The sequence below is a fragment of the Medicago sativa genome, chromosome 6 (genome assembly GCF_051527215.1).
Source record: "Medicago sativa cultivar Bolivia chromosome 6, Bolivia_mono, whole genome shotgun sequence".
Taxonomy (NCBI): Eukaryota; Viridiplantae; Streptophyta; class Magnoliopsida; order Fabales; family Fabaceae; genus Medicago; species Medicago sativa.
Window position 1 is genome coordinate 65,828,994 of NC_140754.1, and position 19,687 is coordinate 65,848,680.

The window sequence follows — 19,687 nt, forward strand, 5'->3', positions numbered from 1 at the left end:
TCGAGTTCAAGGTGAGTAACAACCAGGCTGAGTACAAAGCTCTCATCGCCAAAATGATTTTAGCACGAGAAATGGGCGCGGAGAACTTAAGAGCAAAGAGTGATTCTCAATTGGTAACAAGTCAGATCACAGGAGAATACCAGACTAAAAATACTCAACTAAGTCCAAGATTTAGCGAAAGGATTCAGCTTCTTCGAAGCCATCTATGTTCCACGAGAACAAAACTCAAGGGCGGACTTACTAGCCAAGCTCGCCACCACAAACAGGCCGGGTAACAACAAAATTGTGATTCAGGAGGTAATAGCATCGCCTAGCACGGAGATCGTTGAGGTAAATTCTATTACCGAAGAAAAGGAAGGATGGATGACCCGCAATTTGAAATACCTAACGGGGTCTTTCTCTTCAAAAAACGACGAAGAGGAGCAGCTGATTCGAAGAAGAACATTCAAATTCACTATTGTGTCAGGTAAACTATACAAGATGGGAAGAGCCACTCCAATGCTGAGATGTTTAGGTGAAGATGAAACAAGTTTGGTTTTATTAGAGGTACACGAAGGCGTATACGTAAGCCACATTGGAAGGTGAGCTTTAGCAGCAAAACTTCTCCGAGCGGGATATTACTGGCCCACAATGCTCCAAGAAAGCGTCGAGTTTGTGAAGAAATGTGATAACTGCCAGAAGTTCTCAGATAAAAAGCACGCCCCAACACATGAATTGACTTCAATTTACTCTCCATGGCCTTTCCACAAATGGGCAGTAGACATCGTCGGTCCTTTTCCTTTGGCTCCAAGACAATTAAAGTTTCTTATAGTAGGCGTGGATTACATCACCAAATGGGTTGAAGCTGAAGCAGTCGCCAAAATCACAGCTGAAAGGGTCAAGAAATTCTATTGTAAGAAAATAATATGCCGTTTTGGTCTACCACCATGCATCGTATCTGACAACAGAACCGGATTCGTTAGCTCTACTGTTTTTGACTTCTGCAAACTTCTAGGAATCCAGACTAAATTTATATCAGTCATACATCCATAAGAAAACGGGCTAGCAGAAGCAGCTAACAAGGTAATCCTAAATGGTACCAAGAAGAAATTAGAAGCCGCCAAAGGACTTTGGGCAGAGCAACTCCACGAGGTAAACGCCAAAAAAGCTTTCTTTATTTTTTGAATTTCAAGTTCTCGCCACAACCTGTTATAAATATTGATGTCCAAATTATGAAAACAACAAAATAAGTATCGGTGTTATGGTCTTACCACACAACTCCTCACTCTACAACTAAAGAGACTCCATTTACTATGGTTTATGGCACCGACGCCATGCTTCCGGTCGAAATCGACAGCCCTACTTGGCGAAGAGATAACTTATCTGAAGAAGGTAGTTTGTTTATTTTTACGATCGCAAACAAAATTTTAGCAGGGTACTCGCCTTACGAATTTAACTACACAGAATTACTAACAAACATGACTTTTTCATTGAAAAACTAATGAAATGGGAGTCAGGTGCAGCATGGACATGATCGACGAAATAAGGGAACAAGCTCATATAAAAGAGTTCGCAACCAAACAACGCGCAACTCGCCACTACAATTCCAAAGTAATTCCTAGAGAGATGAAAGAGGGCGATCTCGTATTGAGACAAGTGGTCGCCCCAACCAGAATTGGAAAACTACTTCCAAATTGAGAGGGTCCATATAGAATCAGGGAAAAATTTCCCCACAAAGCATATAAGCTAGAGGAGCTGAATGGAGATACAGTACCACATACATGGAATGTGGTTAATTTACGTCATTATTACAGTTAGGAATATTTTATCTTGAATAAGGCGAACCTTTAGCCTCCAGAAGACTAATCTTTGTATTTCATTTATTTCATTCATCAATAAAAGGGGTTGGGTAGCACTCTTTTCCGTTGCAAGGGCGGGGATTTTTAACGAGGCACCCAACTTTCTTAATATTGTCTTGAATTATCCTCTTTATAATTTTGCATTTCAACATACTAAAATCCTACTGCAGAATAGCTTCAGGAAAAATAAAACAAGAGAATGAACAAAGGAAATTTCTGAAATCAAGGAACAAATGAAGATCAACCGAGCCAACAAAAGTCGTCGGGAAATTCGAGCCGACAAAAGTTGCCGAACTAATTTTGCAATATTCCGAGCCGACAAAAGTCGCCGGGGCGTTTTCACAATATTTTGAGCCGACAAAAGTCGTCGGGGAGTTTCCTAATCCTCTCGCATACATCCGAACCGACAAAAGTCGCCGGAGCGTTTGAAATTTTGTCACAATATTCCGAGCCGACAAAAGTCGCCGGGGCATTTCCTAATCCTCTCGCATACATCCGAGCCGACAAAAGCCGCTGGAGCGTTTGGAATTTTTTCGCAATATTCCGAGCCGACAAAAGTCGCCGAGGAGTTTTCTAATCCTCTCGGATACATCCGAGTCGACAAAAGTTGCCGGAGTGTTTGGACTTAACAAAAGAAAGAAAACGAAAGAGAGAAACGAGTAGACCATCAGAATAACTTCACAAAGACTTAGACATTCTCAAAAAGGATCACAAGAAACCTCGTATAAAACACCTATCTAAAACCGAGCAGACAAAAGTCGCCGGTACATTACACCAAAAATGGATAACACAGGCTCGCAAATTAACGAAAATCGCCAAAACAGAAAATCTCTGCAACATCATAATGGCAAAAAAAACGCTTATGTGATCAAAACCGAAACAAATATCCGAAAAATAATCAACAAACACAGTCCTCAAAGAAAATCAATTAAATCGCCAAAGAAAAAGAAAAATCTCTCATGAAGCGACTTTAACAAAATTGAGATTCTTCAAAAAAAACGCCACAAGCAACAGTTCCCAACAAAGAGTACAAGTATAAAAACAAAAAAGGCACTACAAGCTTAAAATCAACTACCAAGGAAAATTACGTTTTAAGGCATAAATAAAATGCAGTCATAAGATAGCCAGAGTATTTTTAAAATGACCTTAAAATCACCTTAAAGATGTCAGAGAAAGCGCCACATATGGTCGCCATATTAAATTAAAGTTACAACAACAAAGAAAAAGCAGGAAATCATTCCTCATCCACCAACTTGCCATCCACAACAATCTTAAAGGAGTCCAAGCTACTCAAATATGCTTCAGGATAGAAATGCAGAGCCTGTTCACGGGCACGCTCAAATCCGTCTTCAAAATACTCCGCAAGTGCGCCTTTACATTTCTCAACCTCTCCTTCCAACTCAACTTTCCTCTCCTTCAAAGAATCTCTTCCAGCTACACAACATCTTTTTCGGCAGTGACACTTGTCAGATTCCTCTCTAGATCTTTGGCAGACGTCTCGGCCACCTTCTTAGACTCTAACGCCTCGGTTAATCTAACCTCCAAGTCAGTAGCTTTGTGCTTCCATTTCTCAACATCCTCAGCCGATCTCTATACTTCTTCTTCAAGTCAACATGCTTTCTCTCCATCACATGGTTCACCAAAAGAATGTGGAGAGCTGACATCCCAACATCCATAACCAGGTCGCCGTATTTACTCTTCATGCCTACAACAACATCCACATCCACCAAAGGAACTTTTTCATCCATATATCTGCAATACGATAACAATCTATAAAATATAGACCACGAACAAAAGGTTTGTTTAAACAAAAAAGCAACTACTTATACCTCCGAAAGTCGAAGTCCTTATGCCAAAAAGACTCTGCCACTTTCTCATTCAAAGAAGATGTCGCCACAGCTTTGGCGGCCTTGTCAGCAGTATCCCCGTCCGCAAGATGGGTATGTCTCGAATCCGCCTTGCCAGTCTTCCCTTTCGTTTTCTTTGGAATCTCTGCAATTTCAATCACGGTTCCTTCTCCAGCCATATCCACTTGGTCAGTGTCCATTTCTACCTGACCAGAAACATCCTCCGCCTTCGAAGCAAGATCTTTCCTCTTCGTCTTGCGGTGCAGCACACCTGCTGGGTCACTGGATGCATACCCATCAACAATTTTATTCGCCTTCAGCTCAGCCAGATATTTCTTCCTCTCTGAAGGAGTAAGGGGAATCATCGGTTCTGCAAAATAACAAATTCGACATGTAAAGAAAAACTAAATTTATAATAAAAATATAGAAACAAACTAATGAAACACGACACTCACGCAAGTAGGCATCCAGATCCTTTGGATCCCTTTCTTTATCCAAGAGCTTATGGATATCAGAAAGTAACATCTTTTCAAGAAAACATACCACACCCTACTCATATGGCGTCATCTTATCAAATTCATAACCCATTACAGCAGCAGAAGCATAAGTCCAACTTAGGGGGAATTTTGGCTCTCTCTCGACCAACACAGAAGCAATCACACAGTTAGGCGGCCCCTTTATCTTGACAAATGTGTTTTTCCAATCCTTCATAAAATTGGAAGCATAGGGTGGAAAAAGTTTCTTGCCAGGGTGGGCACTAATGGATACCCACGTCCCCTTATTCACATCCTTAGTCCCATAAAAATAAAAAAAAAGGACCACCGAAAGGCTCCAATTCCAACGCCTTACAAAGAATATCGAAGCCACAAACGAATTCCCGACTGTTAGGGCGAATCTGCGAAGGCGCCACGTTCAAGAACTTTAAAACGTCCATTTCTAAGGCGTTGAAAGGGATTTGTACCCCAAATTCTTCTAAAACCGCGGCATACATATAATACACCTCCTCATCCACGGGGTGTTGAATGCACACATTCACGCCTTCACCACAAGGCGCCACCTCACGTCCTTCTCATGACCAGTCGACGAAATATCTCTCTCACTCCTAAAGAAATTTACGAGACTAGGCTCCACGTACAAGGAAGTGATGTTAACAACTTCTTTTGAAAATGATTCCATTTCTGACTCAACAGCAAAACATAAAAATAAAGTTTCCGTTTTTCGTTTCAGTGGTGGAGGCGTAAACGGACAGGTCTCCTTCCCCTAAATCGACCCTGAAGTGGCATAGAGGAAAACAAAATCACTATCAGAACCATCACTACTATCGCTATCCCTATCAGTTGAAAGCTCACCAAAAAGCCTATCACCATTAAGATCTAGTTCGTAAACTTCCCAATAAATCACTCCATTAGGATGTGTTGCATGTCTCAAACAATCTCTACTTATATGATTCCTCTCTTCAGAGTTTGTGGGGGAAAGCACCCTACCCGTATCGTCACACTCTCGAATAAGAACCATCCCTAAATCGAAAGCCAAATATTTTCGAAAAAGAGAAAAGAGTGAAATGAGTAAATACCTGATTAGTTTGAAGAGTTGGAAGCTGAAAAATCCAGAAAGCAACAAGCTGAAAGGAGTATAAAGCTGTAAGGTCAAAAAGAAGGAAATGAAACAGAAGAAATGAAGGAATGACACTCTTTTATGGGAAAAGCAATTAAAGCCGCCCCGAGAAAAGCGTCACCTTCACAATGAGTGGAAACACGTGGACGAAATTCTTCATGATTCAAACACGTCGACACCAGCGAAAGGTCACGAAATCTGAACCGTCAAGATCCCCGACTAGTTAAACAGAGCTCGCCCTCAAGGAAGTCGCCCTGATATGTTGTTCACGCCACGACAAACCACTTCGCCTTCTCCCAAGACTCGTGCTTCGGGTACTATGAGCAGTCAACCTATAAAAACAAGTCATATATACACTCCCTTGGGAGCTCTAAGGAAAAGGTAACACCTCCCTAGAGGGGCTCTCCAAAACCGGACGATAAACACCCAAGGAAACATACGAACCATAAACGAAGCATAAGCTAAAATTTTCAATAGATCAATCACTTCGCCTTGTCCCAAGAGTCATGCTTGGGGGGCTGCGAACCTTCAATATATTCCCGAAGACCTCGAAGACCTCCAAAAGGGCTTTTAGACCTCCCAGAGGCCTCAGCGCCCTCCAGATGGGCTTTAAGGCTCAAAGGCGCGTCTCTGCCAGGACACCGCCTCTATCCGCTTCTAGAAGCCTCTAGAACACGCCTAAATACCTGAAACACCTCTATTACTTGCTGCCTAAGTAACCACAAAACAAGCCCATAGAAGGCTATAAATACCACCCTTGGGAGCAATCTCAAGACATCCAATTAACCGTCTAAACCTTATATTCTATCACCGTACTTTTGCAAGTACAGAGTTCTTATATAGTTGCATGTTATTTCTATTATTTCTTCCTCTAAAAGAACCCTCGTTCAAGATGCTCTAACACTCAATAACGAGAGTCCTAATTTTTTCACCAAAAAGTGGGGGATAGTGGTTATAAAATCTATTTCCCATAACTTTGTTGATCTCACACGTGTATGCTTGTTTTCTCCAATTTGGATAAAGTTTCATTGTTCACGAAAAAATTGACCATTAATTAGGATCAAGTATTGTCTTTAACGACAAATCCAGTTAGTCCAAAACTCAATTATACATCAATGGACGGTAAATACAAACAGTTACGATTTGCAGATTAGTTAACTGAAAATCTTATTACACGACTAAATTGTAAAAAAGGACTTGTATCGTAAATTTACAACTGCTTGTTATAAAGAAGAATAGACAAGCTAACAAAATGATTTCATTAAATGAAGTTATTGGAATGTAATGTCATAAAAATGAAATTTTACCTCAATTGAAAGGGACCAAAATACCATCATTTATTTATTTTTAATTATTCATTTTTTAGGGGTTTAATTATTCCTTTTTGTTCAGTTTATTATTACAATTAAAATTAACACATGGGAAAAAAAACATGAGTAATCACATGGTATTTAAAAATAGGATCAAAAATATAATCTCTAATACAAATCTCAAATTGGTCTCCATGTTGCTTCAAATTATGCATATTGGTTCATATTATATGTTTAAAAAATTTACACATTAATCCATATTTATTTTTTAGTTTTGCAAATTGGTTCCTAAATTTTTCAAATTTTACAAATTGGTTTCATTTTTTTATATTTGAAATCGATCCCTATGTCTACATATATTTCAAAAAATTTAAAAAGTAAAGAGAGTGATTTTTTTATTTGTTATCCAAAACAAATTAAAAATTGAAAATAATTCAATAGAACTAAAACAGTAGCAAGGGTTTCTATTTGATTGGATCAAAAGCAAAGTTTTGATTCTTAAATTACACATACTTATTACTAAAAGGCACAAAAGAGGAGAAACATCACGTGTAAACAAATTAACTAATAAGAAAAGATTAGAAAAATAAGTAATCAGATTCTCTAGGTTTTATTATTTGATTGTTGCTTTCACCTAAAGAAAATTACCAGACTTGGTTCTTTTACAATTAGAGGAAGTACACGTGTGACCAATCATAAGTTATGGCTTGTAAAACTTTCACTGTTTTGAATTACTGCGTCACCAAAATTGACTGCCAAAGACAGCCAATAGTTGTATGACTCCCACTAACGAGAGACAATGATTTGAATGTGTGAATTACCTTATTTGCCCTCAAATTGACACGTGGCTTCTAGAAAAGCAACTTTTTTTGTACATCATAATGCACAGGAACACTTTTTTTGTATAAAGAAAAGCAACTTAACAGTACTATAACCACATTGTTCTCTCTGTCGGTTTGTGTTCAACAAAGTCTTAGATAATATAATGTGTAGTTTTAAAGTAATTAATTGAGAAGCACTTTTAATTGACAAGTTCTCTTATATGTGTGATTGCGTCTAAATGCATTTAGTTGTGACTGTGATCATATAAATATTTCTCAATTAACAAGGGTGTATCTTGAAATGATTTCTCAAACATGTGTAATATTGTATGTTAAAACAACTAAAAGTATTAAGTTTTTATTGAAAAACGAAATTATTTATTAAAAAGTCGTATGTTAAATATAAAATGTACAAGTTTCAATATAAAGTTACTATTTTAAACTTTTGAACATGTGGACATTTAAACATGATAGAAAAACCCAATTTAAAATACTTTTGAACATGTGGACATTTAAACATGATAGAAAAACCCAATTTAAAATAGACAATACAACTTTTTTTTTTTGTCAAGTAGCCTAACGGCTAGAGAAATTCACCTTAAAGTGAATAAGTGGGGTGTCCGGGGTTCGAACCTCGACCCCTGCATAAATTATGCATTATCCCTTACCAAGTGAGCTAAGCTCATGTGGACACAACTTATTTTTTCTTTTCTGAATAGTAATCGAACTCAATACTCTCAAATTTATGATATTCATACGCATTATGCATTATCTACTTGCGCTAGATCTATGACAAATAAAAATATTTCTTATAAAAATTTGAAATGATACATATACTTAGAATAATAAATATCTTTTTTGTTCCTTCAAAAAAAATATCTTTTTTGTCAAATTTTTTCTCTCAACCCTTTAATTCTCATGAAAATCAAACCCTCATAATTTAGAGAGTTCAATCAAGAGGTAAAAATTATATTTGATCAAAGATTGTTTCAGTTAGAATTCAAATTCAAGTCTGGAACAATTTATACTTAACTAAAGCTTGTTAATCACATGTGCCCATGAAAATGTTGATAGCAATAAAAATTATATTTGATCAAAGATTGTTTCAGTTAGAATTCAAACTCATGTCTGGAACAATTTATACTTAACTAAAGCTTTTTAATCGCATGTGCCCATGAAAATTTTGTAGCAATATGAATGTTATGCGGGACACTTTCATTGAGTTTAAACTTGATACTTCACAATTGTATATATGAATTTTAGGTGATGCTTGTCACTAGATTAATTATCAACTATTTTTTTTATTAACTTTCTAACAAAAAAAAAACTATTTCAATACCTAAATGTAAATAGCAAAGAGAGCTTTATTTTTACCACTCATATAATTTTACCTTATTGATGAATTAATTGATACAATTACAGTGAGATATCCAAAATTATAACATAAGAGAAATATTTTTATAATTTTACTATTTAAATTGTTTTGAATGTTTTATTTTTTTCCTAAATTTTTTTATACTTTTTCTTGATTTGTATTTGAAGGAGACCGGTCAATATTTTTTTAATATTCTAAAATAAAACAAAACGCAACATATTTGTTCAATTTTCTATGGAAAATTAATTACTAAACTTGTTTAAGAAAAAGTTTCAATTCTATGTAAATTTATTCAAGCTATTGTTTTATTTGAGAGATTATTCAAGCTTTTACCATGATAAAATTTTGACTTTTATACTAAGCCAAAACTATCAAAATTTATTGAAAATTAATGGAAAAGAAATTCCGATCCTACTTATTGCTTATGTAATGCTTCCTTTAATTAACTACATGATCAGAAAAAACAAAATAATAATTGATCCCCTCATGACAACTACTAAAAAAAAGTTAATTCTTAAATTAATTAATATAATGTAGTATATATGAATATCACAGGGTGTCACCTAAGTTAGCTGGCCACTCATTTTTATATTCATTCATATATATTATTTTATTTTCTCTTCTCATTTTCATCCCCCTTCCATTTTCTCAAGAACTTCAAGAGAGAATCAATTCCTCATCATTGGAATTGTTTACTCTCTCAATTCCTAGCTTCTCATTGATCATCAAACACAAATTTTTTCTCTTTATTTTTTTTCTTACTTATTGGTTAAGGTTATGCTGAAAAATTGTTATAGACCCATCAATATTTTCAGCCACATTTTGCTGTAAAGATCTTTGCTTTGAGGTTTTGCAAATTAAATTTTTGTTGGGTTGGATTTGTTTTTCCTACTAAAGTTATTGATTCTTCTGATAAAAAAAAAAAGTGTTCAGTTTTTTCTCTCTCTCTCTCTCTCTCTCTCTCTTTGAACCTCAAATCTTTTGTTTTTTTTCTCTCTCTCGTAATTGTGGACTTGTGGAATGCTGGGGTCAGAGGTTTCTGTAACATGTTCTAGCAGCCTTTTGGTGAATTGGGTCGGTGAATTTTCTGTCAAGTTTTGTATAGAATCAGTTTCCTCAGAGATCTAACCCTCTCTCTCTCTCTCTCTCTCTCTCTCTCTCTCTCTGACTCTTTCTCTCTCTAAATAGTTCATAGTTCATACCACTTTTGTTGCATAGTTGTGAAAGTGAAAGAAGATGTTGAGGATGAGGAATAATCATAATCATGGTAATAATAAGACAAATGGTGTTTCTTCACCTATAAGCTCAGGTGGTTGCAGAGCTGAACCGGGTTCAATGGAATGGGAGATGAGGCCAGGTGGAATGTTGGTTCAAACAAGAACCACTGATTCAAATCGTAACCCTGCTTTGGTTCCTACAATTAGAGTTAGGGTCAAGTTTGGTTCAATTTATCATGAAGTCAATATTAGTTCACAAGCCACATTTGGTAAATCTTTTCACATTTCTTTTTATCTATTTTCTGTTTGTTTTAATCTTCCGCTATAAAGCACGGACACTCTTCGGATTAGGCGTGTTCCGGTGTCGAACACGTGTCAAATTATTAGCTGTGTCGGCGTGTCAGTGTCCGTGTCCGTATCCATGCTTCATTATGATTTTTGAGAAAAAGACTCATGTAATTCGAAGTTCGGTTGAAAGTTGAAAGTTGAGTAAACCTGAGTTAAGATTTAAACTCGAATTCTTATGATTTAGCTCAATTATTTGAGTTTTGTTTCTATTTATAGTTAATTTGTTTACCAAGTAATTTCTCTTCTTTTGATGTTGTTTTTAATTTTCTTTTCTTTATTCTTTGTATTTTTTAAAGTTGTGATTTGGTGACATTGGTTGGTGTTGCAGGGGATTTGAAGAAAATGTTGTCAGGACCAACTGGTTTACATCATCAAGATCAAAAGTTGTTTTACAAAGACAAAGAGAGGGATTCTAAGGCTTTTCTTGATGTAGTTGGTGTAAAGGACAAATCTAAACTAGTTCTTGTGGAAGATCCTATTAGTCAAGAGAAAAGGATTTTGGAATTGAGGAAGAATGCTAAGATGGAGAAAGCTGCAAAATCTATCTCACAGATTAGCTTGGAAGTAGATAGGCTTGCCGGACGGGTACGTGTTTACGTCTGAGTGAATCATCAATTTAGTCCTGAGATTGTATGAGTCATACGATTTGTTCTTTTGCATTAGTTTCTTACGAAATTTATGTGTTTTCGTCTGAGTGAATCATCAATTTAGTCTTTAAACTTTATGAGTCATACAATTTGGTCTATTGCATTACTCCCTAATGGACAAATAATTAGATAGGTGATTTTTTTTAATTTTAGAATTTTTGAAAATTTAAATATTTTTGAGCTAAATTATATGACTTCTACAATTTGATGAATAAATTAAATTGGTGATTGACTTGTTTTGGAGTTCTAGTACTTTTTTTTTTCATTTACATTTTCAAACAATTATATGAGTGAGGTTGGTTTGTATTAAATGCTTGAGTAGTAGTTGAGAATTGAGTACTAATTAGTTACTGGAATTGATTAGGTATCTGCTTTTGAATCAATAATTAGCAAAGGTGGGAAAGTTGTAGAATCAGATGTGCTTGGTCTTATTGAGCTATTGATGAATCAATTGCTTAAATTGGATGGTATAATTACTGATGGCGATGTCAAATTGCAAAGAAAAATGCAGGTAACATTTTATGCATTTTGTACTTGCCTTGTTTTTATTTTGATATTTTAGTAAATATTCACTTTTATCATTGAATGTATATGATGCTTGTATTATAGTCTATGAATGTATCAAAATTATTTTTATATTTTTCCATGCGGTCCTTTGACGTGTATTCCGTTAGTCAAATTGGTCAATGAAATTACTAACAAAACACACACTTGAGTATATTTTTGTAATTCCGACATATTTAGAGACCAAGTGGTATTACCTCATATTTAGCGACCAAAATAACTGTTTATTTTGTTTTTTGCTATTTTGTTGTTTACTTGTTCATTAATTTTATGGGTTTTCCAATTTGAAACATTTTGAAGGTAAGGAGAGTTCAAAAGTATGTTGAAACATTGGATATGCTAAAAGCTAAGAATTCTATACAAAATGGCAATGATGTTCATGCTCAAGTGCAACCTCAACAAAAGCATTCAAATGGGAAACGATTGGAAACAATTCAAGAGCAACCACAACAAATTCATTCAAATGGTTATCATGGGTCAATAGTACCAATTCAAGAACAACAAGAAGAACAACCTAGAAAAAACTCAAATGAGCTTTCACTTGTTTTTCAGGAACAACAACACCAACCCTCAGGAGTTGTTGTTACTACAAAATGGGAGACATTTGATTCTACCCCACCATTAATCACATTTCCATCTACATCTACATCCACAACTACTCCTTCAATGACCAATAATTCAGGTCCTCCTAAGTTCAGTTGGGAATTCTTTGAGTGATAAATTACCATGCCACATGTTTGAACTTGTGTGGATATGATTTGGATTTGTATTCCACTTGGAGTGTTATATGTTTTACATTCTTTTGTGTATTTAGATTTGTTTAGTAAACCCTATAATATGTCATTTACATGAAAAATAAATGGGGTTGCTATGATAGTGAGTATCATAAAAAAGTTACTTTTATGTGATTATTATGGTGTCTTCCGAATTCATTTACCAAATGTTTGGGCCTATTTTTGATAGATATATAAAATTGTGTGTATTTGTAGCTTTGAATTTTGAGTTCTATGTACACCCCAACCAACCGAAATCGATCAAGAATGGGATGGTGAGTTGTTGGATACAATATAGGCTTAATTACACTTTTGGTCCTCGTGTTTTGGCCTACTCGCGAAATTGGTCCTGCCCTTTTAAAACAGGACAAAACTGTCCTTCAGTTATCATTTTTGTTGCACTTTTGGTCCTACCCCCCATTTTTTCCTCCAAAAACGCAGATGTGGTAGATTTTGGCCTATGTGGCATTGCCAATTTGGAAAATACTATTTACATGTCATTAAAACAAGGATTTTTAATTTCACAAAAAAAAAAAGAAAGAGGATTTTTAATTTCAAAAAACAATTTTATCATTTCAAATATTAAAAAAAAACAAAAATTAAAAGAAAGATGAAATCGATTTCACCTCCTTCATAAAATTCAAAAACTCTAATTCCCAATTTGGGTTTCAATCTTTTCAGAAATCATCTCCTTCATCCTCATCGTTTTCTCCTTCCTCTTTTTCACAACTTTCTCTCATCTTCCTCCTCGTTTTCTTCTTCAAATTTTCGCAAGTTTCTGACCTGTTTTAGAAATTCGAAAATGTCACAATATACTGTGTCCAGTAACAGTTGTGCTTCACGTAGGAGAGATGTGCGTTGCTGGTGTGATCTTGATTCACCTCTTACTACTGCTTGGACAACTGAGAATCCTGGGCGCAAGTTTAATGGATGTGGGTTATACAAGGTAAATCTCAGATTATGTCAAATGATTTTGTGAGCATAAGTTGAAACCCAGAATTAACAATTTGTTTTGTCTGGGCAATCAGTTGCAGTGACGAAAGGGATGCAGTTTCTTCAATTGGTAGGATGAAGAAATGTCTGGGCGTGCAAAGGAGGTGATTTTGTCATTAATGAAGAGAGTTGATGAACTTAAGAAGAAGGATAACATGAAGCTGAAAGAAGATGAGGATTTGAAAAAGAAGCTAAAATTTTGTCAAGGGTTGCTTATTCTAGCTGTTGTGGTCATTATGGGATTGGTCTGTGTTGTTATGTTGAAGGCTTGAAGAGGAAGGAAATTAGGAACTAGTGGTCTGTGTTGTTATGTTAAGCCATTAAGTTTTGTTGTTTATGTTGTCTTGTTCAAGTTAAATCTTGAGTTGTTTGTTGTAATTTGAGTTGTTTGTTGTAATTTGAGTTGTTTGAACTGGTTATGAATGAAATGAAGTGATTGGCCTATCATTTGATGTTAAACTTGATTTTGATTCACTGAAAAACAGCATAACAGAGCACTAATAAGGCATTGCATAAGTCTGCTATGCAAAAAATGCATAACAGGACATATAAGGTTGTGTTTGCGCCTTTAGTCCTTATATTTTAGCGAGGATGCAAAAATATTCCTCTTATTTTTATAAACAACTTTTCAGTATTTGCTTACAGAAATGGAATCATCATACACAATTAAGTAAAATTTGAATTTGATTTTCATCACGCAAATAAGTAGATAATTTTGCAACAATTAGAAATTAGATAAATATCAAACCATAATTGTCATTACATCATGAAATTAGTACCATACTGCTAGCAAAAAAAAACCATCTGTTTGTGGAGCATACATTGACATGATAGCACAATAAGCCAAAAAATTACATCCACCTTAACCAAAAAACTAACATAAGCTTAATCTAATCTTGGGATGGTTGTGTTTGTGGAGCTTGTTATCCCTGAGACACAACAACCTCAACATCCTTAGCCTTTGTCTTCTGTTTCTTCGTTTTCTGCCTAACGCCAGCAACCTTCACAGATGGGCCTGCATCATTCACTTGTGGTCCAGTTGGGCCTGCAGGATGCACAGATGGTCCAGTTGGGCCTGCAGCTTGCACAGATGGTCCGGTTAGGCCTGCAGCTTGCACAGTTGGTCCACTTGATCTACCCTTCCCTTTTGTCTTTTTCTGCATGTTTGCACCTTTTGGAAGTTGCCTGTCAGCAGCACTCTTGCCGTTACATGCCCTACTGTTGTGACCATACTTGTTGCATTTCATGCATTTGACTGTTTTAAGCTGTCTTGGAAGCACACCACCATTGCCTGCAGCATCTCCACTGCGTACAGATTCATCATTGGCCTTCTTCCTTAGCTTTTTGGGCCTTCCTGCTGACCTTCTCATGCCTGGTGGATTGATGTGTTCAGTGTTTGTGACTGGCCAAAGTTTAGGTCTATTTGAAGGTAGCACAATGTGAGAGTAAGTAGCTAAACATTGTGATTTCCTGCAACAAGATATTAACACCATATTAACATGTGATTAAAGGAATAAATATTAGAGACATATAAATATAGTAGAGACAGAACAATACCTATAGTAAGATGACACAAAATTTTCAACAACCAAACCATTGTGCCAAATGCAGGGAATAGGATGTGCACATGGTATACCAGTTAGGTCCCACTTACGACAAGCACAAGTCTTTTGAGCCAGATTCACAATATATGTATCAGCCTCATTTGATACACTAAAGTGAATCATTTCCATATCACCATGCCAAGTTGCCTTCCACCCCCTACAACTCTTTTGTTTTTTTCAACCAGAACTTGAATCTTTGGACATATCTCACCATTGCACCTTTCAAGCATCTGCCTTTGCTTGACAATCCTCACAGTTATATAATGCTTGATACCCTCAAGTAAGGTGATGACTGGTTTCTCCCTTAGACCAATAATAGATCTATTAAAAGCTTCACACATGTTGTTTACCTGCAAATCAATCTGAGTTCTTGTGCTAAATGCAGATCTTGACCATTGTGCAGGTGGAATCTTAGCCATCTCATTGTAAGCCTCTGGATTTATTTCCTTAATTTTCTACATTACTTGGTTAAATTCTGGAACAGTTGTAGCTCTAACAGCTTTCCACAATAACTCTTTCATATGTGCTCCTGGGAATCTCTTCTTCCAATTCCCATAAAGATGCTTAACACAGAACTTGTGTTCCACATTCTGACCTAGTCCCTTAATAACCTCCACAAGTCCCTGTATTATCACATACATACCAGCATTTAAATATAGGCAGTTATGAGTATATGTAGATATGATTATAGCATATGCAGTAAATAATAGAAATAGTGAGTAAGATACCTTTTGCTGGTCAGAAATAAAAGCATATTGTTTAGGCAGTATTTGATTCAGATCCTCCAACAATAAGTCAACAAACCACTTCCAAGAATCTTTTGTTTCAGATTCAACCACAGCGTATGCAATAGGTATCATCTGGTTGTTTCCATCCCTGCCTACAGCTGCTATTAGCTGTCCACCATGCTCACCTTTCAAGAAACATGCATCCAAACCAATTAATGGTCTACATGTGGTAGCAAATACAGCCTTACAAGCTTCCAAGCAAATATAAATCCTCTCAAAAACAGGTCCTCTATCTGATTCACTACATTTGATTATCACTGTGCTATTAGGATTTAACCTTATAATCTCTTCAGCATAATTCCTTAAATGTGCATATTGTTCACTTCCAGCACCATCAAGTAACTCCATTGCTCTCCTCTTTACCCTATATGCTTGCAAATGGCTGAGGGTAACTCCCCACTTGATAAATGCCTCATCAGCCACACCACTTGGTTTGATATTAGGAGTGTGCCTTATCAATGGAATCAACTTCTTTGCCAGCCATTCAGTTTTTGCTTACGTATTCCCAGGAGTCAAAACACAGTTATGAACTAGTTTCAAGCTTGTTACTTGCCAATACTGACTTCCATCCCTCTTAACAATTAACATGTGATATGGGCATGTAGGAAAACACTTGACAACCAACTGAGTGAGATCATTTCTTTTGAACTTAATATTTGTCCTTGTTTCCATAACATGTTCCTTCACAGCCTCCTTAGCAAGCTCCTTTGAAGCAAACTGCATCCCCAACTCAAACCTAACAGGATCACCCCTATCAGAAAATTTGAATGTAGGGAATTTTCTTTGGTGAACCAGTTCATCATCACTTTCAACTGGAATGTGTAAATCACTATCATCTTGGGAAGACTCTTCATATCCAGGTTGTGTCTCATTCCCTTCATTGTTCACACCTCCTTGATTGCTGCCAGCAAATGTCTCCTCAGGTAACTCATGTGTCCAATCCCATTGTTCTTCTCCATCATCAACAATGTCAAAGTCAGTGTCAAATTCACTTTCACCCCCACTTGCAACATAGTCTTCATCTTCTTCACTAACATAACCATCTTCTTCAGCATCAGGTTCCTCCATAACTTCTTCATTGTTCATACCTTCATTGTTCACACCTTCATTGTTCACTTCATTGAAGGTCTCACCATCTTTAAGGCCTTCACCAATACCTCCTCCTTTCCCAGCACTTTCATCTCTGACCTCAGTAGTCCCTGCATTTCTAACCTCCTCCACAAGAACTTCTTCAACATCAGAACAACCTCCATCTTCAGCACATTCACTAATACCTCCTCCTTTCCCATCACTTTCATCTCTGACCTCAGTAGTAGTCCCTGCATTTCTAACCTCCTCCATAACAACTTCTTCAACATCAGAAGAACCATCATCTTCATCCCTAAGCTCTTCAACCAAAGGACCTTCATCACAAAAATCCACAACTTCAGGAATATCCACTTCATGTTCAACAAATACATCAACCACATTAAACCCTCTAGCATCAGCAACAAGCTCCAACAAGTCACCATCATTGTTTAAAGGCTTAAGGCCACGCTGAAATGAGAATTTTGGATGTTGGTACCACAAATACTTGAACTTCAAATATCCAAAACTGAGGACCAGCTTTTTAATGTCTTCAAAGCACAACTTATCAGTATCAAAAGTGCCTTCCACCTCATCTACACAACCATCCACATAAAGCCTTACAAGGAAAGTTACAAATCTACCCCTATGGTTAAACCGTAACTTCAAGAGTTGGTCCTCAATTGGCCTATGCAAACAGCAGCAACCACATATAATCAGCAATAAAATAACATCCAGCACATGTGGACCACTTTGAATAAACAACTCTAAACATGGACAGCAACACAACACAACAAAACAAAACACAGCATTTCACACATGGTGCAAGTGGGTCAAGGAATCTCATAAAGAACCTCATAAATATTGTCAACCATGACACAAGCAAACATTAAAGTATGTGGGTACATCATTAATATGGTCAAACAAGAAATAAACAATGGCTAAAGCATGTATGTACAAGGAATATTCTTTATTGAACACAACAACCGAAAATGAACATAATTTCTGAGATTTCTTTCATACCTGAAACAATACTTTGGGTCGATTTCTGGGTCCCACCATGATGGTCCATCTTCAACTTTTGCTTTACCCTTATCTGCCATGGTCGAATCGAGCTGAAGGAAGCAAGGAAGAAGAAGACGAAATTTTTGTTTCTAGGAAGCAAGGAGAAGAGAAATCGATTTGGGGATTTTGAGAAACTAGGGTCGCTATTTTCGTTTCCCCCCTTATATATCTTTATTTTTTAATTTGTTTTTATTTATGAAAGTGTTAAAAAAAATTCATAATAATATAATTACTTTCTTCAATTTTAAAAATGATATTATCCACACCAGCAGTGCCACATAGGTGTTTTATTTGCCACATCAGTTAAAAATCTGCCACATCTGCGGTTTTGGAGGAAAAAATGGGGGGTAGGACCAAAAGTGCAACAAAAATGATAACTAAAGGACAATTTTGTCCTGTTTTAAAAGGGCAGGACCAATTTCGCGAGTAGGCCAAAACACGAGGACCAAAAGTGTAATTAAGCCTACAATATATTTTAGCAAAGCTGTTTTTTTTACAAGAACAAGAATATAGTTTACTAAGTTAGTTCTTCATATTGAATTTCTTAGTTTGTTAGTTGGAAGTAAGTTCCTAGCTTTTTAAGTAAAACTTCAATTCGAAAAAATGATATTTGTATAATTATTGTTGCATAACTATTAGGACAATTTTTCTTTCATATTTACATTGTGTACTTATTCTCTCTCTTTCTCCATCTCTCTCTCTCTTATTGTTATGTCCCAAAAGAAGAGGAAAAAAGTTGCCTAAAAGATGGTTGAACAAATGTAATTTCTCAATTCATTTGATAGCTCCGCAACATCAAACAAAATTCTCTTATGGAATCCAACTATGTTATGCCACAACTAAAAATTAATTAATATAAAATAAAATAGTAAATACAACCATGGAGTGATGACTCCTCATCATAACATGTATTTAAGTGTTTTATAGTTGTTTTGTCTTTTATTTTAGGATTTTCTAGAGGATTAGAGTGAGTTACTGATAGTTTGGATAAATAGTATAATGTTTTGAATTGAGTCCTTGTGAGTCATGTAATTCTCTAACGAGACAACATTATTGGGTGTTGTTAAGTATTTGTATTGGCCGCATTGTTGCTAAAACAAATATCCATTTAGTGTGTTGTTGGATACTATGTTCCAACATGCAACATGGTTTAGGCATCCATATGAGATGTTGGACAGAATGTTCCAACATCCTGGCACGGTTCAGTGTGCATGAGTTCATGCCTATCTGTACGCGCGCCTTATCTTTAAAAGGAAACAACTTTCCCTTAACTTGATGACCAAGCAACGTACATATCTGTACAAAATCAGTTTTGGTTTATTCCCAAAAGAGCAAGAATATTTTAGGGAATATTTGAAGATGTTTTGGACGTTCCTAAAGATGTTCCTACATTTTAGGACTTTCCATAATTGTCTCTGATTCTGTTGTGTAGATCAGACCGATCTGCAATTTGTTCTGAAGCCCAACAAGGTTTGTTAGCCCATCACTACTACAAAATATATATTTTACATCATGGGGGTTTTAGTTTTCACATCAGTCGCAAAATAACTGAAGGGAAACATACACACTGTGAGTTTTTACATCAGTTGATATATGCACATGAGGGGAATTCTTAGTAGCATGTACCATTTACATCAGTGGATATTTGGAATGAAGGGAAAAAAACGCGGTGGCATTTTCTCAATTTGAGCGAAAGCTTTGTATATTTTTTTTCACATCAGTGGTTTGAACGGACTGAAGGAAAAAAACAAACTTTTACTTTGACCAATCCATTCATCTATCTAATTCACTTTCCCTTCCTCATTTTTCACTATCGTA

The 19,687-nt window shown here is 36.0% G+C and overlaps 2 protein-coding genes across 2 annotated transcripts; one reads left to right on the forward strand and one right to left on the reverse strand.

Annotated features, from left to right (window-relative positions):
* Positions 1-9,375: 9,375 nt before the first annotated feature.
* On the forward strand, positions 9,376-12,577 carry LOC146916404 (BAG family molecular chaperone regulator 3-like). Its single transcript, XM_085718531.1, has 4 exons — positions 9,376-10,291; positions 10,699-10,955; positions 11,382-11,528; positions 11,882-12,577. The coding sequence occupies exons 1-4, from the start codon at positions 10,042-10,044 to the stop codon at positions 12,296-12,298; spliced, it is 1,071 nt and encodes a 356-aa protein (XP_085574657.1). The 5' UTR covers positions 9,376-10,041; the 3' UTR covers positions 12,299-12,577.
* A 1,693-nt stretch (positions 12,578-14,270) lies between these two features.
* LOC146916405 (uncharacterized) lies at positions 14,271-15,269 on the reverse strand. Its single transcript, XM_085721619.1, has 2 exons — positions 14,905-15,269; positions 14,271-14,817 (listed from the first exon to the last, which is right to left on the reverse strand). The coding sequence occupies exons 1-2, from the start codon at positions 15,078-15,080 to the stop codon at positions 14,271-14,273; spliced, it is 723 nt and encodes a 240-aa protein (XP_085577745.1). The 5' UTR covers positions 15,081-15,269.
* Positions 15,270-19,687: the final 4,418 nt, after the last annotated feature.